The sequence below is a fragment of the Myotis myotis genome, unplaced genomic scaffold (assembly GCF_014108235.1).
Source record: "Myotis myotis isolate mMyoMyo1 unplaced genomic scaffold, mMyoMyo1.p scaffold_m19_p_18, whole genome shotgun sequence".
In the NCBI taxonomy this organism is placed as follows: Eukaryota; Metazoa; Chordata; class Mammalia; order Chiroptera; family Vespertilionidae; genus Myotis; species Myotis myotis.
In genome coordinates this window covers 38,572,424-38,599,470 of record NW_023416322.1, presented here as the reverse complement: position 1 = coordinate 38,599,470, position 27,047 = coordinate 38,572,424, and the positions used below count along the sequence as shown (strand labels likewise).

Sequence of the window (27,047 nt, the reverse complement as noted above, 5' to 3'; positions counted from 1 at the left end):
AGCAGAGGAATTAAATAGGAAAGCAGTCTTTTTAAAGTAGCATCTAAGAGTAACAGTTATATCAATCCTATTAATAAAGCTGGGTGGTGGGGGGCAAAAACCAAAAACGGAGCAGCCCAGGGTCTTCTGCAGAAAACAGCAAGTCCATCCAGTGGGCAGTGGCCAAAGAGGGTCTACCTTGCTCCACAGCTGGGTGAGTGGGCTCTGCCCCTGACAGACAGTAGGCAGCGGCTGCCAGCAGCGCTTTCTAGAAAGCCTCAGGCCCACCCTCTCAAGATGGGTACAGATACCGGCTTGAGGCCACTGCACAGGGAGGGCAGAACTTACCACATAACGTGGGATACCGCACCAGAGATAACCTTTCTTAACTAAGTTCTTTCTGGTACTAAGTTCTCCGGATCCTCATCAGGGGCTCCTGGACTTATCTTACTTATTTAGATGCTCACTGATGGAGAAATTAACACTGTTCTGGGGCCCAAAGCAGTAAATCCAAATTAAGGAAAGGGGAAAAGCATTTTCTGGAAGGAGATATAGATGCACTGATAGATTTTCCTTATTAAGTTTAATGGACATGGATTTCAGTATATCAGATTGTAAGTAATTTGTCAAATTTTCAAAACAAATCAGGAAAAAAACAGCAAAAAGAAAAATTCATTCCCTCCTGAGACTTTTCCTACAGATCAACTACCTTCGTTAAGAAAAAGACTACTGGGGCTGGCAGCACTGTGTATTCTAATAGAAACACCACTTTCCTTAAAGTTCAATTTATACAAGCAGCTATGCTAACTGCTTATAGGAAAATCACATCAATACCAGTTTTCTCTGCCTTTCCAATACAGATTTGAGAATGCCATCCTGATTTTATTACTCTCAGCCATACAGGAGTGAACAAGAAACCCAACTCTTCCCCCACCTGGCTCTCAAGTTTATTATTAATGTTACCATCATCAATATTATGTAATGAATGTCATCACCATTATTACAATTATGAATTGGGCGGCCAATCAAACTAGTGAAAATACTGTTCACAAACTCCATGGCAAGTGAAACAATGTCCTTAACTATCTATTCCTTTTTTTAAAAAAATGTATGCATTCCTCCTTACCTTCAATTTTCCTAGGTGAGCCAGGAGAGGGAAGACTTCAGAGCTTAAAGTGCAGCACTAACTATGAAGGTTCTCAATGAGCATAATGCCATCTCCTAGAGAGCAACTTGGAAATAATCATTGTTGGAGGCGTTTTCATAATTATTTTTAAATTAAAATTTAACTTTAGAGTAGTTTCAATTTACAAGAAATCTGTGAAAATAACAGAGAATTCCCAGGCCCCCACGCCCACTTTCCCCTTCTTATTAACATCTTAAATTAGTATGGTCCATCTGTCACAATTAAAGAGCCAATGTTGATATTATTAACTGAAGTCCATACTTTATTCCATTCTCCTTAGTTTTTCACCTACTGCCCTTTTTCTTCGCCAGGATCCCACCCATGACACCACATTACATTTCGTCATCACGCCTCCTTACCCTCCTTCTGGCGTAGCTGTGACAGTTTCTCAGATTCCCCTGGTGTTTGATGATCTTGGCAGTTTTGAGGAGTGCTAACCAGGTATTTTGTAAACTGGGACATTTTGTCAGTTGGAATTTCTTTGATATTTCTTTTTATGATTATGGGGTTTGGAAGGAAGACACAGAGGTAAAGTGCCATTTTCATCACAGATCAATAGCACATACTATTGCTACAACTTAGGTGATGTCGACTTTGATTCCCTGGATGTGGTGATGTTTGTCACACTTGTCCAATAAAGGTATTCTTTTCCCGTTTCCATATCGTACTCTTTGGAAGTCACTGCACATGGCCCACACTAATGTGTGTGGAGCTGGGGGGCAGGGATCTACAGTAATTATCTGGAATTTTTCCACAGACTTGTCTATTCTCCCCATTTCTTTATTTATTTATTCAATCAATCATTTACATCAGTGTGGACTCCTGGATATTTATTTTATATGTCGGGTTACAATCCAATTCTATTTCATCAATGTGTTGCTCCAATTGGTCCAGCGTTGGCGACTGGAAGCTTTCAGTTGCTATGTCCCCATCCATGTGTGCGTATGTGTCCTTCCCAAGTCCTGCAAGTAGTTATTTCTACTAAGGAATCCTGGTGCCTTTACTGGAAAGTGGTATTAGAGTCTCAATCTAAGAGAACTGAGAGGCTGTACCCTAAGGACAATGGGCTAAATCATCACTTTAAGAGATTTTACAAAATATCCAAGCCATAACCAAGGTTAGACCAAACAATAGACCTTCATGTGAAACAGAGAGCCTGAGAGTGAGGGCTGAGTGCAATCCTTAATGAGGGAATGTTAAAAGATCTTTCCAAAGTATTGACCTCTCTAAACTTAGCTCCTCAACTGAAAATTGGGATAACCCTGGCCAGTGTGGCTCAGTTGGTTGGGCGTCACCCTGGGCACTAAAAGGTTGCCCGATTCCTGGTCAGGGTACATGCCCGGGTTGCAGGCTTGATCCCCAGTAGGGGGCATGCAGGAGGCAGCTGATTGATGTTTCTCTAATATCAATGTTTCTCTCTCTCCCTCTCCCTTCCTCTCTCTCTCTCAATCTTCTAGTATGGTTGTTAGAATTAAGCAAGAGGAGGACCTTTTAAAGTGCCTTGAAATAATAGCTGGCACATAGCAGGCACTTAATACATTATAATTTTTTTAAAAAAAGACAGCATGGGACTTTGACCTCTGATGCAATAATTGGGTCCACTTTACCAAAATGATTATTTCATTTATAGGTTTTATACTAGAAAACATAAAGAGAAAATGTTTTAACAATTATTTGATACTTTCTTTCCTTTTAGGAAGAGATCAATTTCTCTTTATAACCCAGGTATTATCTTACAATTAAGTGATTACAGTAATGACAACAATTTCACATTTCACTTCTACGTTAATCCAAACGGTCCTTTCAGTATTTCATAGGCCACACAGCTTATGAATATTGCAGGCAGCACTTTTATGATATTTGGAGTGAGGCCCCTGAAAAAGCCCATTTTTCCTTCTTTGTAATATATATCTTGAATGAGATGAATCATAGTTGTTGTTTTTTCCTTCTGTGCTATAAATTGAAAAAAAAAATCAGTGTAATTCAATATTTAATCTTCATATATTCAGACAGTACAATGATTAACGAGAATTTACAGGGAATGAAATTATTTCAGAGTACACCTCCCTCCCTACCTATAGAATAGTCCCATGTGGTCCAATACCACAGTCACTAGACACATGTGGCTATCTGAATCTAAATTAATTAAGTACAACTAAAAGTTTGGTTTCGCAGTTGCACGACACTTCCAGTGCCCGACAGCCATGTGCGCCTTGCAGCTGCCGTGCTGCACAGCAGACATGAAAGCTTCGCATCCTGCGGGAGCGCGCCTGCACAGCATTGAAAGTCTTCAATGAGGACCGCACAGGAGCACTGGGAATGGAGTGTGACCTCAACAGTCTGCTGGGGGATGGGCAGGTGATGGGATGCATGGAGAGATTCCCCACCCGGAATGCCATGTAAATTAAACCCCAAAACCTTCCTAAAAAGAAAGGGGGGAAAGAATGTAAGAGAATATTGCTTACCACATGACCCCTTAAGGCAGTGGTTCTCAACCTTCTGGCCCTTTACATACAGTTCCTCATGTTGTGACCCAACCATGAAATTATTTTCGTTGCTACTTCATAACTGTAATGTTCTACTGTTATGAATCGTCATGTAAATATCTGATATGCAAGATGGTCTTAGGCAACCCCTGTGAAAGGGTCGTTTGACCGCCAAAGGGGTCGCGACCCACAGGTTGAGAACTGCTGCCTTAAGGAATTTATTTACTCAGGAAGATACTAATAGGATTATGTGAGAGTTTTGTGTTTTTTTCCCCAACTTGAAGGGTATTTTCTTAAAACCGAAATTTCTGACTTTGCACCTAAGAGGAACAGCAGACAGGGCCCCTTCAGTTTCACGTCTCCTTGCCAAAGAGAACAAAACAACGCGTTCAAATGCACAAATGTATTAATTTCCCGCTGCAGGATGTGGCAAAGGAATTCCAAGTTCATCCTGAGTTACTGCTGATTCAATCTGAGGAAAGTAAAACCTTTCCTATTGCTCTGCTTGGCGCTTCCTAACTGTAAACTCTGGAAAACGACCATTGGGAACAGAAACATATGTGCAGAGTTCCAAGTAGAACTTTGTAGAGGAAAGAAAATCTAAGCTCCACAAAAGGCTCTACGATAAATTCAAGATCATGCTTTAACAATCAGAAGTTAGCTTTTTATTCAGCAATTCTACAGTTTTTCTGATTTTGAAATCAATTTCTACTCATTTAAAACAACTTGTTTTAACTTCGTTTTTTTATTTTTAATTCATGGAATTAATAATGATTACTTCTTTACTTCATTAGCTTTTTAAAATTTGTTTTTTGTTGCTGTTAATCCTCACCTGAGGATATTTTTCCATTGATTTTAGAGAGAGTGGAAGGGAGGGGGAGAGACAGAGAAAGAGAAACATCAATGAAAGAAAGACATTGACTGGCTGCCTCCTGCACTCACCCCAACCAGGGCCAGGGATCAAACTGCAACCTACGTATGTGCCTGGACTGGAATCAAACCTGCAGGCCTACGCTCTATCCACTGAGCCAAACCAGCTAGGGCAATTTTATTAGCTTTTTAAATTTATTCTTACTTCATTTAAAAACCCACACACTCACCTTGAGCCTGCATGCGTGTTCTAAGAAGGGTCAGAGGGAAGCTGGCTATCTGACCACTGGTGTGTGACAACGTGCTACATCCCAGCAAAATCATTAAGCCGGGGTCTACAGAGTTTCCTGCATAATGTTCGAGCCAATAGTTCTTCAAAAGCTGGAAGAGAAGAAATCAGGAAACATCCTTTAACTACTGTGCAGGTCGAAGGAGAAGAAATTCATTGTTCACACAACTGCAGGAAACATTACTGAGTAGCTTCTTGATTCTGGAATGATATTGAGCATTTCCGTAGATGTTAATCCCTCAGAAACCTGACAAGTCAGTATTGTTGCCTCCATTTTATAAATTTCGTAAATGAGCCCTGACTTGTTTGGCTCAATGGATAGAGCGTTGGCCTGCGGACTGAGGGGTCCCGGGTTCGGTTCCGGTCAAGGGCATGTACCATGGTTGTGGGCACATCCCCAGTAGGGGGTGTGCAGGAGGCAGCTGGTTGATATTTCTGACTCTCTATCCCTCTCCCTTCCTCTCTGTAAAAAATCAATTTAAAAAATATTTTAAAAAAAATTTTCGTGCCGAAACCGGTTTGGCTCAATGGATAGAGCATCGGCCTGCGGACTGAAAGGTCCTGGGTTCGATTCCGGTCAAGGGCATGTACCTGGGTTGCGGGCACATCCCCAGTGGGAGATGTGCAGGAAGCAGCTGATCGATGTTTCTCTCTCATCGATATTTCTAACTCTCTATCTCTCTCCCTTCCTCTCTGTAAAAAATCAATAAAATATATTTAAAAAAAAAAAATTTCAGAGAAACTAAGATGGCGGCATAGGTAAACACCGGGAAATTGTCGCCTCCCACAACGATTGAAAATTACCGCAAAGGACTGAGCAAACATCATCCAGAACAACAGAAAGGCTGGCTGAGTGTAAATTCTACAACTAGAAGGAAAGAAAAGCACGCTGAGAGCCAGAGGCGCTGCGGAGGTGAAGTGCAGAGGTACGGCAGCTCGCGCGCGCGAGGAAAGGGGGTGGCACCTGAGGACGCGGCTGTCTTTTTGAATCACAAACTCCCGACTGCTCTGAACTCCGGTTCCGGGAAGTCTCTGGGGACCCAGGTCTCATACGGGGAGAAGCTGGTCTGTCCGGCAGCGGGCGAACTTGAAGGCGGCTTTCCCTCAGAGGTGCTTGCAGCAATTAGCGGGTTACTGAGACCCGCGACTCCGGGCGGAGAATCAGCCATAGCTCCCTGATCCACCCTTTGATTCCCTGAGACCCCGCCCCACCCAGGCTGCAGCAGAGGCTTTTGCATGTGAATGTACCTAACTGCAGCCCAGCCAGGCAGACCCGGAACTTCCAAGAGAAGGCCCAAGGCCCCGCAGCGGCTTGCATTGCTTCACAGCTGAGCCTCTTCGTGGCTCCTGCTGTGTGGCCTCAGGCAGAGGCTGAATTAGCACCTCCTTAGATCCAGGAGCCACTGTACCCAGTGGTCAGAGGGGGACCATCCAGACTGCAACTCCTCAGATCCATAAGGGACACACTCAGGGTGCAGTCTCAGTGAGCACCAAAGCCCCACTGAAGCAAGTCTTGCCCCAGAAGGGTGTCTTCAGCACAGAAGTTCTCCCACTTTAGACACAGCTGATTCTCACAGCCAATTGGCCTGGAGGTCAATTCCTCCCAGTGATTCTACAACAACCAAGGCACCAAGAGTGCACCAAGAGTGTCCACCCCAGGTAACTGGGGAGGCTGAGCTACTGGGCCCTACAGGACACCTGGCGCGCAGGGCCACTCTATCAACACAGGGAAGCTGCCAAAATGCGGAGACAAAGAAACAGGTCACAAATGGCAGAAATGGAGGAAAGCAAACGATTGGATATAGAGTTCAAGGCCACATTTATAAGGTTTTTCAAGAATTTTATGGAAACCGCCGATAAATTTAATGAATCCCTCAATAAGTATAGTGAGACCATGGAGGACATGAAAAAGGACCAACTAGAAATTAAGCATACACTGACTGAAATAAAGAATAATTTACAGAGATCCAGCAGCAGACAAGAGGATCCCAAGAGTCAAGTCAAAGATTTGAAATACAAAGAAACAAAAAATACCCAACCGAAAAAGAAAAAAGAAAAGAGATTCCAAAAATATGAAGATAGTGTAAGGAACCTCTGGGACAACTTCAAGCGTACCAACATCAGAATTATAGGGGTACCAGAAGGAGAGAGAGGGCAAGATATTGAAAACCTTTTTGAAGAAATAATGACAGAAAACTTCCCCTACCTGGTGAAAGAAATGGACTTACAAGTCCAGGAAGCGCAGAGAACCCCAAACAAAAGGAATCCAAAGAGGACCACACCAAGACACATCATAATTAAAATGCCAAGAGCAAAAGATAAAGAGAGAATCTTAAAAGCAGCAAGAGAAAGACAGTCAGTTACCTACAAGGGCGTACCCATACGACTGTCAGCTGATTTCTCAACAGAAACCATGCAGGCCAGAAGAGAGTGGCAAGAAATATTCAAAGTGATGAATAGCAAGAACCTGCAACCAAGATTACTTTATCCAGCAAAGCTATCATTCAGAATAGAAGGTCAGATAAAGAGCTTCACGGATAAGAAAAAGCTAAAGGAGTTCATCACCACCAAACCAGCATTATATGAAATGCTGAAAGGTATTCTTTAAGAAGAGGAAGAAGAAAAAGGAACTCTTACCATTTGCCACAGCATGGATGGAACTGGAGAGCGGATAAATACCACATGATCTCACTCATTTGTGGAATATAATGAACAACATAAGCTGATGAACAAGGACTGATCCAGAGACGGAGAGGCATTGATTGGACTGTCGGGACTTGGAGGGAAGGTAGGGGAGGGTGGGGGTAAGGGGGAAAGATCAACCAAAGGACTTATATGCAAGCATATAGGCCTAATCAATGGACATGGACAACGGGGTGGTGAGGGCATGAGCGGGGGGGGGGGGGGTAGAGGGTAACGTGGGGACAAGGACACATATGTAATATCTTAATCAATAAAAAATATATTAAAAAAAAATTTCGTAAATGAGGGAACTCATTCAGAGAGACTTAAGTTTTCAGGTCAGAAGTTATTTCATGAAAAGTCATTTATAACCAATTTTTAGAATAAAAACCGTTATTGTACCAAATTTTCCAATGTAACACATAATGTCACATTTTGGGGATAAACTCACCTCAAAAACAGTAAGATCTGTGCCTGCATAAGGTATAATGCTTAGCAAGTTAGGGATATAGCCTTTGAAAAAGGTTCTAACACCTTCTTGTCTCAGAAGCTTCTTCCCACAATCAATAATCCCTGAGTACTGTCCAGTTTTACCTACAGTCAGTCTGGTCTTTATTACCTAAATGGGGAAGAACATATTGAAAATATATTACCAGAGTCATTCAGCTCACCTAGCAATCTAGAAAGCTATATTATATCACAATGTTTACTAATTATCATAGAAATCAAAAAAGAAAGCAATCTTAAACATAATTTTGATTCCTTCCTGACTCAAACATGAACTGATAAAGTATAGAGCTTTTTAAAAAAATTAAACAGGAGAATATAACTCATCACTGTGGCTCTAATTGATATATCCATTCAAACCCCCTTACTGGGCTGTAAGGCAACAAATTCTGAAACACATTCATTACTGCTTCAGATAGGTTGTTTTTTTTTAAGTGCTAAATGAAATTGGCTCTTTTTCTCATGCTGGTGGTACCTTTTGCCAAAACTACAGCCAAGCTTAACCAGTTTGAGTCAGTGGATAGAGCCTCAACCTGCGGACTGAAAGGTCTCAGGTTCAATTCCGGTCAAAGGCATGTACCTTGGTTTCGGGCACATCCCCAGTGGGGGGTGTGCAGGAGGCAGCTGATCGATGTTTCTCTCTCATCGGTGTTTCTAACTCTCTATCCCTCTCCCTTCCTCTCTGTAAAAAATCAATAAAATATATTTTTTAAAAAATAGTATCTGCTTTGCCTTGATTGGGTGGGTAGGAGGTACTCAACCAAAGACCTTGTATGTATATATATATCCGTATACATGGACACAGACAATAGGGTAGTGAAGGCCTGGGGTGGGGGGAGGGGCTGGAGGGGATTAATAGGGGTAGGGTGGGGTAAGGGACCATATGTAATACTTTCAACAATAAAGATTTATAAAAAAATAAAAACTATTGACTTTGCCTTGATGGGGCAGACTGCCTGAGCCGCCTCTGAGCAGTCAGATGGAAGGCCTTTGTTTTATGACCTTCTCTGCAGGACCCTATACTTTGAATGACCCCATTCTGAAAGTACTGCCCTCCCCAGGGCAGTGCACTCTCTTCTTATCCAATATCTCTGAATTTCCAAATTCTAACCCAAACTCTCACATTCTATTTGTGCCTTTCATGAAATCCCTAACTGGAAATCTTTTCTCCCCTTTAAATTTCCACTAACGCTTCCTATTGCTCTCTCTTCTAGAATTTGTATTTTATATGTTGGACCATCAGCATTGATGTGCACGTTTTGTCTCCCTTCTGGACTATAAGAAGCTCCAAGACCAAATGTCTGTCTGACTCATCTCTGGACCTAGAAAAGTACCTCACCCGTAGTGGGTTTCACCCGTAGTGGGTGTGCAGTATTAATGAATGAGTCAATTAAACAGCAGACAACAAAACTGTTATCTTCTTGGTACATTTATAATACTATCTTTATCCTAAATAACAAAAACAAAATACATATATACACTAAGGCCAACTGATACTTGATATGAGCTTTAAGTCCAGTAGCTATAAAATTGTTTATTATACAAATTCTTGATCTGCAATTCATTTATAAAAAATTAGAAAGTATTACTTTATTAAAACTTTATAATAATGCATACCTCCATGGGGTAAATACAGGTCTGAGCAGTTACACCAGCCAATGAACCAGATACAAATCTCTGAATAATTCCTGTTTTAGCACCATCAAAACTAAGCCATTTCTTATACTGTATAAATAAAAGTATTGAAATGTACAATATTACTGAAATGGATTCTATATTGTTTCTAAGTTTATAACATTAATTAGTACTATAAAACTATTTGAAAAAGTATTCTAAATACCTGATATTAACATCTAGTAGAATACTTAATTTCAATTTTTATGCAATTATCTAAGATAATAAGAACCTTTTCCCCTTTTTTCTGTAGAGTAAGTCAGCAATATTAAATCACTTAAGCATCTTCATGACTGTCATACTATTTCATAAAAGACATACAAATGGCCGAAACCGGTTTGGCTCAGTGGATAGAGCATCGGCCTGCGGACTGAAAGGTCCCAGGTTCGATTCCGGTCAAGGGCATGTACCTTGGTTGCGGGCACATCCCCAGTAGGAGATGTGCAGGAGGCAGCTGACTGATGTTTCTCTCTCATCGATGTTTCTAACTCTCTATCTCTCTCCCTTCCTCTCTGTAAAAAATCAATAAAATATATTTAAAAAAAAAAAAGACATACAAATGACACAAAAGGTGCACGGAATCTATCTTTTGTCTCTTTTTAGCCTCTCACCTTCCATGTGGAAGGTACTAAATATTCTTTGGTAACTGGGTAATCAGGAATAGTAGCCAGGTAAATTGCGTTTGTTACAAGGAACAACAGTTTACGCTGCTTAGCTCAAAAACAAGGAGGCAACTGCAATAGCACATGTGGAAATAAGGAAAGCACCCTAGCTGGTTTGGCTCAGTGGATAGAGCATCGAACAGCAGACTGAAAGGTCCCAGGTCAAGGGCACATGCCCGGGTTGCAGGCTTGATTCCCACTAGGGGGTGTGCAGGAGGCAGCCAATGAATGATTCTCTCTCATTGATGTTTCTATCTCTCCCTCTCTCTTCCTCTCTGAAATCAATAAAAATATATTAAAAAAAAAAAAAAAGAAAATCAGAAATACCAGCCTAAAGGTCAGGCTTCACAGGAACTAAGTCAGTCAAGTTTCATGAGACTGAAACTGGAAACTCATTTAGAATCCAAGATAGGCTTAACAAGCAGATTATCTATCCTAGGCAAGATGCTTTCCTGTTGGCCTTTTCTAGTGGCCTCTCATCAATGCAATCCTCTTAAGAATTAACTCTCTGGTTCTCAAATCAGTGACTTCCCATCAGAAAGTATGATTGGTTCAGTTCATGTGGCAGACACTGCTGTCTGTTCCTAGTACTCATTATCATCTTCTTCCGTTTAGTAACAGCCAACTCAACTATAAACTACATTTCCCTCGTCTCCCTTGCAGCTAGGTTGGGTGGCTAAGTGACCTATTTTGGCCAATGAGAAATGAGGAGAAATTGAGTATGCAAATTATGAGATATCTCCTTAAAGATTTTTGGATTGCTCTTTCCTCTACTTGGGCAATGGCAGATGGGTGTGACCTTTGAAGCTGAATGTTGAAGATGACAGAGCTATACTGTTAGCTCTGGACTACTTGCCTCTAGCATATTTAAGCTACTGTATCTTGGTATTTCTTTGATACAACAGCTTAGAATGAACCCTAAGAAGTACTGAAATTGGTTACCCGCTGGGGGTGCTGTCATAACTAAAACCAATTTGTGGCCCTGTTAGGACACAGATACTGCGATCTGAGTGCAGTGCTTTGTGGAAATGCTTGATGAAGCTGCCTCCTGTGATAATTTCGAAGGTAGACCGTGTGCTTTCTGAGCCTGAAGCTCTAGGAAAACTGATTGTAAAATCTCAGAATGCTGGTCAGTGTTGCCCACTCCTTGCTGCTTTTAGTAAGATCTATGAGACGTGAGCTAAGGCATCTCTCTGCTTTTCTTCCCTGGGCCTTTTCTGAAACTATCAGAGCCTGGCCAGCCCAGAAAATGGAAACCTTGAGATGTGCATAGAGCACTCGTAGACTCTTATGTGATGCTAATAGGTTACACTATTTAAAAACAAATATAGCTCATCTTAACATTAATTAAGTACAATTAAAATCTTAAATCAGATTAACAAATTTAAAATAAAACATTCAAATTGCTCAAAGGAAAACCAATATCGAAATGTTTTAGAGGGCTTCCTTCACTGTGACATTGGAACGAAAAGGACTAATAACACACATCAGTTATGATAATATACTATAATCTATGAAACATTTCTTTTATCCTCACCCGAGGATATTTTTCCATTGATTTTTAGAGAGTGGAAGAGAGAGGGAAAAACAGAGAGAAATGCCGATGTGAGAGAAACACATCAATTGGTTGCCTCCTGCATGAGCCTTGACCAGGGTCAGGGCCGGGGGGAAGCCTGCAACCGAAATCAAACCCAGGACCCGTCGGTCCACAGGCCGATGCTCTGTCCACTGAGCCAAGCTGGCTAGGGCCATGAAACATTCCTTATAAACAAAAGCAATATAAAAACAAAAATAACCAAATGAGAACAAAGTCACTTGTATTTAAATTGACATCTATTGCTTGACAGCCCAGTTTTTCCCATGAAAGCCTGAACTTTAAACATTACATTTGAAACCTGATCTTTGTGGGAAATTCCGCAGGCGACAGCGTTTACCTGCTCATAGGCCCCGAACTTGACGACCATCTCAGGTGCAATTTTAAAAACATTTGCACTATTTCCTCGCCAAAGAGAACGAATTCCTCCTTCTTTGATCATCTGCTCAAACCCACCAATTACCTTCATTCTCGCTGGCTCTAAACTATGAACCTAGAAAAAAAAGAGAAGGAAGATTTTCCTGGACCAACTAATAGGGCTGTGCCTCATCGCCTGGGGCCCCAAAGAGCTGGCAGAATCTTCCAACTTCCCAATCTCTCTAAAGATGATGACGTCCATCAGTCTGTTGTCAGAAAGCCCCGAAACACAGAAGGTGTGAAACCCAGGACTGAAGTCCCCAGATTCAGCACCTTGCTGCTCCACGTGGCCCGCAACTGTACACACACCAGCCATTGCTCTGAAGCAGCAGCACAGTAAGAAAACTAAGGAAGAAGCGCAGAGTCCAGAGGCTGCAGAATCCGGCCAGGAGATGAAGGAAGACAAAGAAAACCACCAGAAACAGATCGCCAAGAGACAGAGGCTGTGCCCTTTGGCAGCTCCTCCCTCTAAATCTGAGTCGGTTAAAAATAAGATTTTCTATGATCTTAGAAAATAAGATCAGACATCACAACAACCAAAGAGCCCTAGCCGGTTTGGCTCAGTGGATATAGAGCATCAGCCTGCGGACTGAAAGGTCCTGGGTTCGATTCCAGTCAAGGGCACATGCAGGCTCAAGCCCCAGTAGGGGGTATGCAGGGGGCAGCAGATCAATGATTCTCTCTCATCATTGATGTTTCTATCTCTCTCTCTCCCCCTTCCTTACTGAAATCAGTAAAAATATATTAAAAAAAACAAAAAACAACAAAAGAAAACCTATTCATAATCCAATACCAATTGTCACAATGTTACCAAAAATCCCAAAGAAAATAGAACACTTAAAGTATGTAAATTTAATTACAAATTTAAATTCACTAGGTTGTGGATTATTAATTTTTATACCCTTGCAGAGAAAATATTCAGCAAATATTAAATCTTAATTATTTAACAGATTAAATCATGCAGTATTTTATAACTACTGTTAACAATTTATTACTCAGTAAAAAAAAAAAAAAAAGGAAATTAGACAACATTAACTCTAAAGAGGTACAAGTTAGTAATCTGCTCCAAGTGACTTAATTTCCATTTTTAAAGATATTATTAGTACTTAAATAGTAGAGTAGAACCATGCTAATAGGGCAGTGTCAGAAGCTAGAAATAACTAATAAATTAGACTAATGGTGTCTTATCACTTCTTTGATAGATTTAGCTACATTTCTGAAAAAAAATCTAATAGAGTGGTTCTATTATTTTTTTATTTCAAATAAAAATTCATTTAAATAGCATATAAGCATCTTTAAGAAATTAAGAAATCTTTAATGTAAAAACAAAAATGTAAAAACAGAACTAGATGATAGAGAAAAGTGTGAACACTTGATAAATTAAGAGGATAACCTTTTACATTTTCAGAAAATTTACAATTTTAATGACTAGTATGAAATGTGCCAAAACATTTCTTTTGAAAATTATCAAGGATTTTTCAAATGACTTTCATGTGTAAGGGCCACCGAACTTGCGCAATCACCTGCATCATGACTCTCAAGCGGTCAAAAGGTGCCGTGCACGTCCTTGAAACGGCGCTAGCTATTCCTCCTGCCACCAAATGCCGCCACCAATATCCAGAACTCTTTTCTTCCACAGTAAAGTCATCTGGAATAGCTATGCTCTCCCCTATGTCAATTATCTAATAAAATGTAAAAACAGAATTAGATGATAGAGAACAGTGGAAACACTAGATAAATTAAGAGGATAATTTTTTTACAAAGATCAAAAATCACAAGTTTTTTTTCATCTCTCATCTCCTGATAATGAAGACTGACAATGTTCTTAGCACTTGTACTAGACCAGCGGTTCTCAACCTGTGAGTCACGACCCCTTTGGGGGTCGAACGACCCTTTCACAGGGGTAGCCTAAGACCATCGGAAAACACATAGTGTTTTTGTGATTAATCACTATGCTTTAATTATGTTCAATTTGTAACAATGAAAATACATCCTGCATATCAGATATTTACATTACGATTCATAACAGTAGCAAAATAACAGTTATGAAGTAACAATGAAAATAATTTTATGGTTGGGGGTCACCACAACATGAGGAACTGTATTAAAGGGTCGCGGCATTAGGAAGGTTGAGAACCACTGTACTAGACCAAATAATTTTTAATAATGCATTCAGATATGTTTACTATAAGATCAATGCCCACTGATAAAAGAAATTGAAGACACAAATAAATAGAAAGATATATGGTGCTCGAGGGTAGGAAGGGTTGATATTGTTAAAATGTCCACACTACCCAAAACCACCTACAGATTCAATACAATCCCCATCAAAATTCCAATGATATTTTCCATAGAAATAGAAAAGAAATCCTAAAATGCACATGGAACCACAAAACCCTGAATAGACAAAGCAGTCCTCAGACAGAACAAAACTGGAGGAATCACACTCCTGCTTTCAAACTATACTATAAAGCTATGATAATCAAAACAGTATAGTAATGGCATAAAAACAGACACATAAATTAATGGAACAATCGAGAGCCGAGAAATAAACCCTCACAGATACAGTCAACTAATATTTGACAAGGGAGACACGAATATTCAGTGGAAAAGGATAGTCTCTTCAGTAAATGGTGCTGGGAAAATTGAATAATCACATACAGCAGAATGAAACTGGACCTCTCTCACACACCACTTACAAGAATTAACTCGAAATGGAGTAAAGGCTTAAACATAAGATCTTAAACTGTAAAACTCCTAGAAGAAAACACAGCAAAAAAGCTCCTTGACATTGGTCTTGGCAGTGACTTTTTGGATTTGACACCAAAAGCATAATTAACAAAATCAAAAATTAATATGTGGGATTACATCAAACTGAAAACCTGCAAAGTGTGAGAAAATATCTACAAATCATATAGCTGATAAGGGGTTAATACCCAAAATATATTAAAGAAACTCATACAACTCAATAACAAAAAAAAAATCCACTGAAAATGGCCAAAAGAACTAAAGAGATACAAATGTCCATATATGTGGAAAGATGTTCCATATCATTAATCATTGGGGAAATGTGAATCAAAACCACAATGAGCCCAGCCGGCAAGGTTCAGTGGTTGAGCATTGACCTATGAACCAGGAGGTCATGATTTGATGCACATGCCTAGGTTGTAGGCTTGATCCCCAGTATGGGGCATGCCAGAGGCAGCTGATCAATGATTCTCCCTCATCATTGATGTTTCTCTCTCTCCCTCTCCCTTCCTCTCTGAAATCAATAAAAATAAATATTTTTTTTAAAAAACCACAATGAGTTACTACCTCACACTTATTAGAATGGCTAGTTCCTGAAAAAAAAAAAAAAGGAAAAGAAATAACAAGTATTGGCAAGAAATACATACACACCCATACCCACATAGACACACATCTATGTACAATAATAAACAATGGTCACTGTTCTGTCATGAGAAAGAAGGAAGTCCTGCCATTTCCATACTGTGGACGGGCCTGGAGAACATCATGCTGAGTGAATTAAGTCAGACACAGAAAGACAAACACTGTATGGAATTACTTCTATGTGGAATCTAAAAAGCCAGATTCAGTCTTTCCCTTCAGCGTGCCACTGAAGATCCTGGTGTTGCCATGGGCCGCTGCCCCTCCCAGGGTTACCGGTATGGTAAGAACAGCCGTACCCAAAGTCTCCTTTGTGCTGAGGTGTCCCTGATGCCAAGATCCGCATCTTTGACCTGGGGCAGAAGAAGGCAAAAGTGGACAAGTTCCCACTCCGTGGCACATGGTGTCAGATGAATATGAGCAGCTCTCCTCCGAAGCCCTGGAGGCTGCCCGCATTTGTGCCAACAAGTACCTGGTGAAAAGCTTGGCAAAGATGGCTTTCACCTCCGAGTGCGGCTCCACCCCTCCCACGACATCCACATCAACAAGATGTTGTCCTGTGCTGGAGCTGACAGGCTCCAGACAGGCATGGGGGGTGCCTCTGGAAAGCCCCAGGGCACAGTGGCCAGGGTCCATGTTGGCCATGTCATCATGTCCATCCGCACCAAGCTGCAGACCAAGGATCATGTCATTGGGCCCTACGCAGAGCCAAGTTCAAGCACCCTGGCCACCAGAAGATCCACATCTCCAAGAAGGGGGATTGTACTAAATTTAATTCGGATGAGTTTGAAGACAGGGTGGCTGAAAAGCGGCTCATGCCAGATGGCTGTGGGGTCTAATACATCCATCATCGTGGTCCCCTACACAAATGGTGGGCCCTGCACTCAATGAGTCTCGGTGCCGCCCCCTCCTTACAACCACCAGTAAACCTTACTTCCTATCCACAATGAAAGTAAATAAAAAGCCAAATTCATAGAAGTGGAGAGTAGAATGGTGGTTGCCAGGAGCTGGGGAGTGGAGGAAATGGGGAGGTGCTGGCCAAAGGGGACGAACTTCCATTTCTGAGATGACTAAGTTCTGGGGATACCATGTAAAGTAGAAACAGTAATTACGTGAGGTGATGGAGGTGTTAGCCCACCCTACTGTGGTCATCATTTCACAATATAGAAGTGTCTCAAATATGTTATACACCTTAACTTACAAATGTTATATACCAATCATATCTCAATACATTTGAAAAAACAGACCAAGATATAAATGCAGTAGGGATCAATGAGATGCACATTAAACCAACAAGATATCACTTTATGTCCAACAAAATGGCAAATGTCAGAAAACTGGATAATTCCCAGTAACAGGAATGTAAAGAGAAGCAGGAACTTTCTGGCACTGCTGGTGGGAGTGAGCTGTCGTAGCAAGCCATTCTGGCAAATAACATGGCTAGATGGTATTTTGGAAAATGGAGACTGAACACCCTAAAAATTTTACAAATGCATAATCCTTCTGACTCAGAAACTCAGGTAACATTCTTTAGGATGCATAAGAGAAAAGCATTTTTTGTGGATGGGGAATGAGAGATAACACTATGAGGAGAGACTACTGTTTCTTTAGCCACTGAGGCTGAAAGTATTATAGAGATTATGTGACCATAATAACAGCTATGACACTTATGACAGATAAAAAATACAAACTAATCTTACAGTAGAACGCTTCCAGAAGCCAGCAATTTCATCGATACTTTTTGCAGGATGAAGTAAAAAGTAGTACTTCCATTCGTCCCAGTCTACTGTCATTGTTCCATCACTGTCTATGCTGGAATTTAAAAAACAAATAGTGCTTACAACGTTTATAACAAAGACAGCGCCATGATAAAATTAATTAAATGCTTCTTACATATTTATGATAGAAGCCATTCCTTTGGACTTCATGAAATTGCTGTACTTTCATATTTTAATAGACTTTATTTTTTAGAAAAATTGAGAATAGAGCCCTGGCTGGGTGGGTCAGTTGGTTGAGCGTTGTCCTGTACACCAAAATGTTGCAGGTTTAATTCCCAGTCAGGGTACATATCTAGGTTGGGGGTTTGATCCCCAGTCGGGGCACATACAGAAAGCAACTGATCAATGTCTGTCTCTCTCTCCCTTCCTCCCTCCCTCCCTTCTTCTCTCTCTAAAAATCAGTAAAAACATATCCTTGGGTGAGGATTTTTTTTTTAATTGGGAATATAATACAGAGTTACACCCCTTTTCCTCTAATGGTATCATCTTACATTATTATGGTACATGTTACAATTAATGAACCAATATTCATACATCATTAACTGAAGTTCACACTATCCTCAGAGTTCCTTCGTTTTTAACTAACGTTCCTCTTTTGTTTTAGGATTATGAGGTAGTCATCATGTCACCTTAGGCTCCTCTTGGCTGTGTCAGTTTCTCAAACTTTCCTTGTTTTTGGTAACATTGACAGTTTTGAAAAGTATTGATCAGATATTTTGTAGAATGCCCTGCTGATGGAATTTTAATTATTTACTTGTATTTCTCTCACACATGCCTTGTTCTTTTAAAGGGAAGGCTATTTAAAGTCACCTTTATATTGCTAGCACTGAGCACTCAGTAAATGTTAGTTGAATGAATCAATAAATGAATAAAACTGACTGAGGATGAACCTTATACCTTATGAATCTTCTAATAATATTTTTCCTCTGACCCTCTTTTCCCTACCTATAGCTTTTAAATCAACTTTAAAATAACCTTTTACTTATTAATTTAAAGAGAAGACTCACTTTTTACCATGAAAAATTCAAGGTTTACTCGACTTTTAAGCATCTCAAAATCAAAAAACACAACAGCTATTGTTTCTTTGAAGTCTAAGTTAAAGGTGGAATTAAGTGAAATGCTTTTTCAATTGCATTTTTCTCAATGGAAATTCTAAAAAGCAAATTCCATCCGCCAACAAAAAGATCCGTATGATGTCCAGTCCCAGCCAAGACAAAATAATGGGTGTAGAATGTATCCTCTCATTATGAACAATTACAAAACTGAACACAACATATGTACGGCCAAGTGCTAAGTTATATAACTCCATCCGACTAACAGACGTAGTTACTAGAGGGTTGTGAGCTTAATGGAAATCCTGAAGGTGAGCAATGTTGAAATAAAGGAAGGGAGGGAGGAAGGGAGGGAGAAAGGGAGGGAGGAACAGAGGAAGGAAGGGAGGGACGGAAGGGAAGAATGGGCTATATTTATAGAAATTAGTTTCTAACTTAGAATATTAAACAAAAATGAAAACTATTAAAAATATGAAGGGCTGACCTTTGGAGAATATTTTTTGCCTGAGCTTCAGAAATATCTACACCCAGTGACTTCAAAGCAGTGATTATTTCTGAAGTTTCTATTACTCCTTTAAAAAGTGAAAAAAATGTCATTAAAGTCTCTCAGAAGATAACAAGGCAAAGTATACTTAGAACACAATAGTCTTAAAAAGCCCATGTCTTTTATTGGCCGTCCATCCCATATTCACAGCCCAAAGACTAAAATGCTCTAAAAGTAAGACACTTTGTCAACTATACTTTAATTAAAAAGGGCTTTACATTCCAGAATTTTTAAAAATAAAAAATGTTTTGTAAATGTGGCACTAAAATATCTGTTGGCAAAACATGTCTCAAACTGATGTGAAGTTAATTTTAATCAATTATTTATCTAATTCAGGGTTATGCATTTGTTTCATTGATGGAATATTCATGTACAGCTGACATTTGAACAATACATGTTTGAACTGTACGAGTCTACTTTTACATGGATTCTTTTCAATAAATACAATAGGGGATTCGCATCCACAGGTTTTGCGTCCCCTAGTTCAACCAACCTCTGAGGGTTCAACCAACCTCTTATCAAAAACAGTATTTTCGAATTCCCAGCCATGGTTTTATAACTACAAATCAAAAATACTGAGCTGGTTTGGCTCAGTGGATAAAGTGTCGGCCTGCAGCTGAAGGGTCCTGGGTTCGATTCCAGCCAAGGGCATATGTCCAGGTTGCAGGCTCGATCTCCAGTAAGGGGTGTACAGGAGGCAGCTGATCCATGATTCTCTCTCATCAATTGATGTTTCTATCTCTAATTCCCTCTCCCTTCCTCTCTGAAAAAAATTAACATATATTTTTTAAATACTGTTTTCAATACACAGTTGGTTGAATCCTTGGATGTGAAGGGCTGGCTAGAGTTACCTTTTTAGGGACTCAAAAGTTGTACTCAGATTTTTTACAGTACGGTGGTCAGTTACCCTAAAGCCCCTGTTGTTCAAGGTCAACTGTATAGTTGCAAAGTGGTGCCCCAGACCCTACTTGAATTATTAAATAATAACATATATACACAGGACCCATTTTCTAAAAGCAAAATTCTAAATTTCTAAACACATCTGGCCCCAAGAGCTGCCATACGAAGTTTGTAGATCTAAGACAGATCTTGATTATTGTACCTAGTTGAAAGAATTAAAAGCTAATTCTGAAAATCTGATTCAGGGGCATGAAAATAAAGCCACTCAACACTGAATAAGGCAGTGGTCGGCAAACTGCGGCTCACGAGCCACATGCAGCTCTTTGGCCCCTTGAGTGTGGCTCTTCCACAAAATACCACGTGCAGGAGCGCATGTACAGTGCGATTGAAACTTCGTGGCCCATGCGCAGAAGTCAGTTTTCAGCCTGGGTGAGTCTATTTTGAAGAAGTACTGTTGATATTTGGCTCTGTTGACTAATGAGTTTGCCGACCACTGGGATAAGGAAAGTGCTACACAAAAGTGGCCACTGAGGCAGCAGCAATGAGGACACTGAGAACAGGTGCCCTGTGGGGCCCTGTAGGGCTGCCAGAGCCTGAGCCACAGGTCCAGGTGGGCAGCAGCCCTGGTGGCAACAGCAGGGCTTCCTACCTACGATGCAGCTCAGGGGCTCAAACAAAATGAAACCAGTGGGACGCCTGCTCCGCCAGAGTGGACCTTGGCCAGACTTTGGGGACTGTGATGTCCCAGTTTGGCTAGTCAAGGCAGAAACGAAAAGATCTATGTTGCTAATCACTGTATTACTTTGGGATTTCCATCCTGCCTCAGAAAGACTATTCTCTATTATTACCAGTAACTACAAGCACTGGTGTACAACTTCACCAGGGACAATAGTCGCGTAATATCTTTACCAATGGCATTCTAATTTCCCTGATGTATCTGACAAGATGGATTCATCAACAAGAGGGTGAAATTTCAGAGCAGCACAAGAGCAGAACATTCAGTCCTAGAGTGGCAGCAGATGACAGCCCAGTCTCATTTCAAGACATGCCTCTGGGTGCTACCTCAGCCTGACCGTCCAGAAAGGCCGACCCCTCCTTCCGGGAAGTGCCCGGAAGCTTGAAGCACTCTGCTTTGGGGATTAAGGGTAATGGAACCACTTTTGTGCTCAGGTCATAAAGCCTCTGATATTCAGGTTATATTTTCTTTGACCCAAGAATCCATCAGTGGAATCCTTTAAACCAGCGGTCACCAACCTTTCGGACCTCATGGACCACCAGTGGGCCGCAGACCACCAGTTGGCAACCGCTGCTTTACATCACTTTCCTGGTACACTTACAATTTTTTAATTAACAAAAATTAGATTTCACAAAAGTTAAAAATTAACGTATGTTTCTTATATAGATTATAAGTAGGTTCTGATTACCCATGGTGGGTCAGCCACAATATGGATGCAGAAGTGTTCTACTCTACATTCAGTCTCTCTGAGTTAAGGATTTGTAACAAAGAACAAGTCGGCATGGATGCTGCTCACAGCACTATGTATAAGAACAAAAAGCTGGAAACATCCTAAATATCTAGCAATATGGGACTGATTAGATAAGTTTACTCACAAATGGAATATTTTAGAGTCATTAAAAAATGTTTGTCGCCCGACCTATGAATCAGGAGGTTAAGGTTCCATTCCCGGTCTGGGCACATGCACAGGTTGCAAGCTTGATCCCAAATCATGCAGGAGGCAGCCCATCAATGATTCTATCTCATCATTGATGTTTCCATCTCTCACTCTCTAAAACCAATAAAAAATATGTTTGTGAAGAATATTAAATGAAGTAGAAATGCTTACATGATAACATTAAAAGAAAAAAGCAAGCCCAGCCAGTGTGGCTCAGTGGTTGAGCACTGACCTATGAACCAGGTCACAGTTCGATTCCCAGTCAGGGCACATCCCCAGGTTGCGGGCTCAATCCCCAGTGTGGGGCATGCAGGAGGCAGCCAATCAATGATTCTCTCTCATCACTGATGTTTCTATCTCTCTCTTCCTCTCCCTTCTTCTCTGAAATCAATAAATATAAAAATATTTTTTTAAAAAGCAGGATACCAAACTACACACACAGTGTGACTGCAATTGCATCTACAGAGAGAGAAACCAAGGGGGGAAAAAAACAGACAAAAAAGTCTAAAAGGAAATATAAAAATAAATTAAAATGCTAAATCTGATCTCTAGCCAGCAGCGTTACAAGTAACTTTTACTTTCTTTCAGGAGGTTTTCTGTGTTATCTAACTTTCCCGCAACTGAAATATTTTCAAAATAAACAAGAAAACAATAAATGACATTTTTTTAAACTACCATGACATATACTGCAAATGAGTGGTGAGACCTACCCACTCAGCCAAGTAGCATAGCAGAGGACAAAAACTATTTTATTAAAAGATGGTAACCAAAATTAATTAATTAATTAATTTTTAAAAAAAGATGGTAACCACACAGAAATTGTAACAATAAATACAGTTTATATATTATTTCTAGAAATTAAAAAAATACTGCTAAACAAGTAACAGAATTGAATCTTTGATAGCAGGAGTTAATTAAAGGCTAGTAAACATATCCTTTGGTACTGCTACTCATGCTAAGCTAATTGTGAATAAAACACACACATACGCACCATCATTATTTAAGTCCAGACTCTTAAATGCCAGCCTCATTTTTTTCTCATGGTCTTTAAGGTATTGCAAAAATTCTTGGAAGTCCAATCCTGAATCAGCATTGGTATCTCCAGCTTTAAAAATTTCCTGCAAGAAAGAAGAAACCATTGCAGAAACACATTGCAAGTGAAGCCCCTGTATCGTTCCCACATTGGCAATTAATAATTTCACTCATGCTAATTATGATGTCCATCTACAGCCATTGGCCCACTTTTTCAGTCACAGATACAAGGCTAAGTAATATATATATATAAATATAAATATATATATATTAACATATATGTATATTAATTGTGCAATACTAGCGTCAATAGCCACATGTCACTTCAAATAATTATGGATCTTAAAAGAATTTACCTGCGATGATCAATGAATGCCAAATACTTTGAAAGAATAAAGATACCAAGATAGCCCTAACCGGTTTGGCTCAGTGGATAGAGCGTCGGCCTGTGGACTGAAGGGTCCCAGGTTCAGTTCCCGTCAAGGGCATGTACCTTGGTTGCGGGCACATCCCCAGTAGAGGGTGTGCAGGAGGCAGCTGATCGATGTTTCTAACTCTCTATCCCTCTCCCTTCCTCTCTGTAAAAAATCAATAAAATAAATTTTTATAAAAATAAAGATACCAAGATACACAGTTCTTGCCATCAGAGACTCCCACTCTATTAATTAAATGAGGTAAAATATGTACAATTCTAGCCTGGCTGGTGTTGCTCAGTGGTTGAGCATCGACCCATGGACCAAGAGGTCACCAGGTTCGATTTCTGGTCAGGGTACATGCCCGGGTTGCTGGCTCAACCCCCAGTAGGGGGCGTACAGAAGGCAACCAATTGATATTTTTCTCTCATCCATGTTTCTTCCTCTCCCTTCCTCTCTCTAAATTCAATGAAAAACATATTTTTTTAAATGCTAGAGATAACATATTAACGATTAAGCCATTAATCTGAAGGGACTAAGCTGAGTGAGAGGACATAAGTACGAGATAATGAGAGAAAAGTTAATTCAGAGTTTTTGGAGCACAGAACTCTTAAGGCATTCCCTGAGCCACAGGAACGTTTGGACTTCATACCAGGCACACACATCTCACCGGGGAGACAAGGGGGGTGGCACCTGAAGACTGTGTAGCATTGAGAGAGGAGAAATAGAATAATTGTTTTCTCTTGATATGCTGTCACTTCCATCTGAACAATTCTTAAATAATCAAGTCAAAGGCCCGTCCAGAGAAGGAAGACAGCCCTAACTAGGGCGACGTGCTAAACCATCAGCTAGAGTACTGTCACCCCCCGGCTGAGGGTCTGGCCCGCCCACACCCTGTGGATGTCAGAGACACACAGCAGCTCTGGGGCCCCATCTGGGCCTGTCCTGCGAACGCCCTAAGTTAGCATTTTGAAAAACCCTAACTTAACTCTGGTGCCGTGTCACATATAGAAATTTTTTGATATTTGCAACCATAGTAAAACAAAGACTTATATTTTTGATATTTGATATATTTAAATGCCATCTAACCAAGAAAAATCAACCAAAAAAATGAGTTCGCGTGTCACCTCTAGGGCCTAATCCAAGAGATCTTTTATAAAACTCTGCATTCCCAGAGGCTAACGCAGCTCCTGAAATCCTGTGCGGGTTCAGTATATGGCGACTGGGCCACCGGAAACCCACCGGGCATTCCCCAACATGCCCAGGAGAAGGCCTGGGCCCTGCGGGCAGGGCCTGTCTCAGGAGGTGGAGACGGTTCCCTGCGTTACTGTGTGGGAGGGGCTCCCGGGCGAGAAGTCCACCCTCACACACGGGCCTCTCTCCGGAAGCGCCCCAGAAAGGCGGTCTGGCACCCCGCCCCCCCCTCTACTCAACGTCCCTCCAGGGCCCGGAGCCACGTCCAGGGGTCAAGCACCTTCTCCGACTGCAGGCCAAACGTGGAGCTCCAGTTTTTCAGCCCTTCGCGGAGCTCCGTGATGTCCACCACCCCGTCCCCGTTGCGGTCAAGGTCTTGGAAGAGGATCTTGTAGGGGAAGATGTCCTCGTCCTCCTGGCAGGCGGCCGTGGGCAGCACGAAGCCCCGCAGCCGGCGCCACAGGGTCCCTCTGGTGCTGGTCGGCGGGGGCCAGGCCTGCAAAGCCGCCTGACCTCCGGGCCCCGGCGAGGCGGCCCCGCCCTCCGGCTGCGCCACCTGCCGCCGCCTCCACGACGCCGCCGCCAGGAGGCTGACCCAAGCCGTCAGCGCGGCCATGGCAACCGCCTGGCAGAGCCACTGTGGTTCCGGGTTCCCAGCCTCCCGGGGCCAGGATACCCGCGCCTCTGGGCTCTCGGGCGGGCGGGCGCGCTCAGACACGACCCTTGGGCACACGGCCTCCCTGCCAAGCACCACGCGACCGGAAGCTGGAAAGCGTGGTGCCAACCAGGACGGTACTTCCGGTTGACCCGGAAGTAGAGGGTGGTGTGGGGCCTGGAAGTGCAGCTCCGTGTCCAGCATCTCCCGGCGCTGACTCCATGCCTGTGGCAGGTGAGTTGCTCTGACCTGGTGCCACCGCTCCTCCCAGGGAAGGTCATCGCCCTGCGGTTGGGCCCCACTGACCCTGCGGGAGAGGTCTGGGCAGGACCGCCTTCCCTCCATTCCCGTCTCTCTCATCCTTCCTCTACGACCTGGGTGTTTCCAAAAACCCGTCCGCTTCCTCACCTCCCACTTTTCTCCTGGCGCCACCGCCCTACCTAATGTCTTAGTCACAACATCCAGGGGGCGCTCTGAAGCCCTTGCCTGATTTAACCCTGGGCCTGTGTACTCACTGAGGACCAGGCCCTCCATCCTGACACAGTTCCCTTTGTCTCCTGGGTCAGCGTGCGTTTCCGCCATGTCTGGGGTTTTCTAAAGTCCAGGCGCTAGAGAATTACAGGAGGCAGGGTGAGGGGTTCTGGAGGAACCGAGCACTGACATTTATTGACCTGAAGCGTTGACATACAGTTTATTCTAGTCTACTCCCCCAAAGGCTCTGCACCTCTTTGCACCACTGAGTGCACCACTTAGGCATGATGGAGCAGGAAGACAGAACGTGGGATCCTGATGACATCAGCCCCTGGACCATGTTAATGTGAAACAGAAACAAACCCAGGCCAGCAGCCACCATTGTTTCTGGTCTTCCATCTAACCAATAAATATCCTCAATAATCCACAACTAGTCAGAATAACAGGTAACCAGAAAAATGTTCAGGTTAACTTACAATCAAAATGACTATAAACAGCCCTAGCTTGTTTGGCTTAGTGGATAGAGCGTAGGACTGAAGGGTCCCGTGTTCAATTCCCCATCAGGGCACAGACCTGGGTTGCAGGCTCGATCCCCAGTAGGGGGCGTGCAAGAGACAGCCAATCAATGATTCATCATTGATGTTTCTGTCTCTCGCTTCCTCTCTGAAATCAATCAAAATATATTTTAAAAAATGACTATGAACATAGGTTTGAAACTGTTAAACTATATTGATGTTAAAATAATTTGGGCATTTTATATGAAATCAATATTTTGAAAATAACTAATTTTCTATAAATCCATATAGTGATATTTATGAAACAAAGAACTTTACAAACTAATGATAAAGACTGTTCTAATTATGCAAATTGCCTCAGTGTTTCATTTATCCACCATTTACTGAACATAGATACTCAGCCAGCACTATGCTAGCTGCTAGAGATACAAAGATAAATGAGTCTCTAACTTCCATTGAGGACTCACAGACTAATGATAAAGACACAAACAGATGATTTATGAAGTACTTATTGTCAATATATTTTTTATTCATGAGAAGATTTTTTTCGATTTAGCAAATGAACAAAAAAATTTTTAGTTATGAAAGAAATCCACTAAATGTAATTTGGCCCAATGACCATTAGAGGGTGATAGAACATCAGAATGACAGCTTAAGAATGTCTTTATGGACCATAGTGTAGGCATTTTTCTATAAACATAATTTACTCAACTAATATTTGTCCCCAAGCTCATTACATACTTATCTACTGAATATGCAAAGTATATAGATCCATTCTAAATAAAATACATTCATGATTTAGAAAAATACACTGAAAAAAATAAGTTTTACTTATTCCTATTTTATTTATCATTCAGTTTTACTTTTTTTTTCTCTATGTCCTACAATATCATGAAAGCTCACTAACCAAAGAAATACATTACTTTTTATCATGTGTTACAAATATCGTTTATCTGTCTTATTGGTATCTTTCAGAAATAGTCAAGTTAATGAAACTCGATGTAATGGATGCACCAAGCCAGCTGTAGTTGTTGACAGAAAATAAATGATAAAATCTATGTTATCGGTGAGTAGTATTTTGAAGCTT

At 41.3% G+C, this 27,047-nt stretch overlaps 1 protein-coding gene and 1 pseudogene across 1 annotated transcript; one reads left to right on the top strand and one right to left on the bottom strand.

The window, feature by feature from the left end:
• Positions 1–1,704: 1,704 nt before the first annotated feature.
• LOC118673112 (calcium-binding mitochondrial carrier protein SCaMC-1-like) lies at positions 1,705–24,961 on the bottom strand. The gene is made up of 9 exons (XM_036343592.1): positions 24,600–24,961; positions 22,672–22,798; positions 19,048–19,135; positions 17,434–17,545; positions 13,870–14,028; positions 12,270–12,422; positions 7,944–8,111; positions 4,752–4,902; positions 1,705–3,118 (listed from the first exon to the last, which is right to left on the bottom strand). The coding sequence occupies exons 1-9, from the start codon at positions 24,933–24,935 to the stop codon at positions 2,946–2,948; spliced, it is 1,467 nt and encodes a 488-aa protein (XP_036199485.1). The 5' UTR covers positions 24,936–24,961; the 3' UTR covers positions 1,705–2,945.
• On the top strand, positions 15,983–16,683 carry LOC118673191 (annotated as a pseudogene).
• Positions 24,962–27,047: the final 2,086 nt, after the last annotated feature.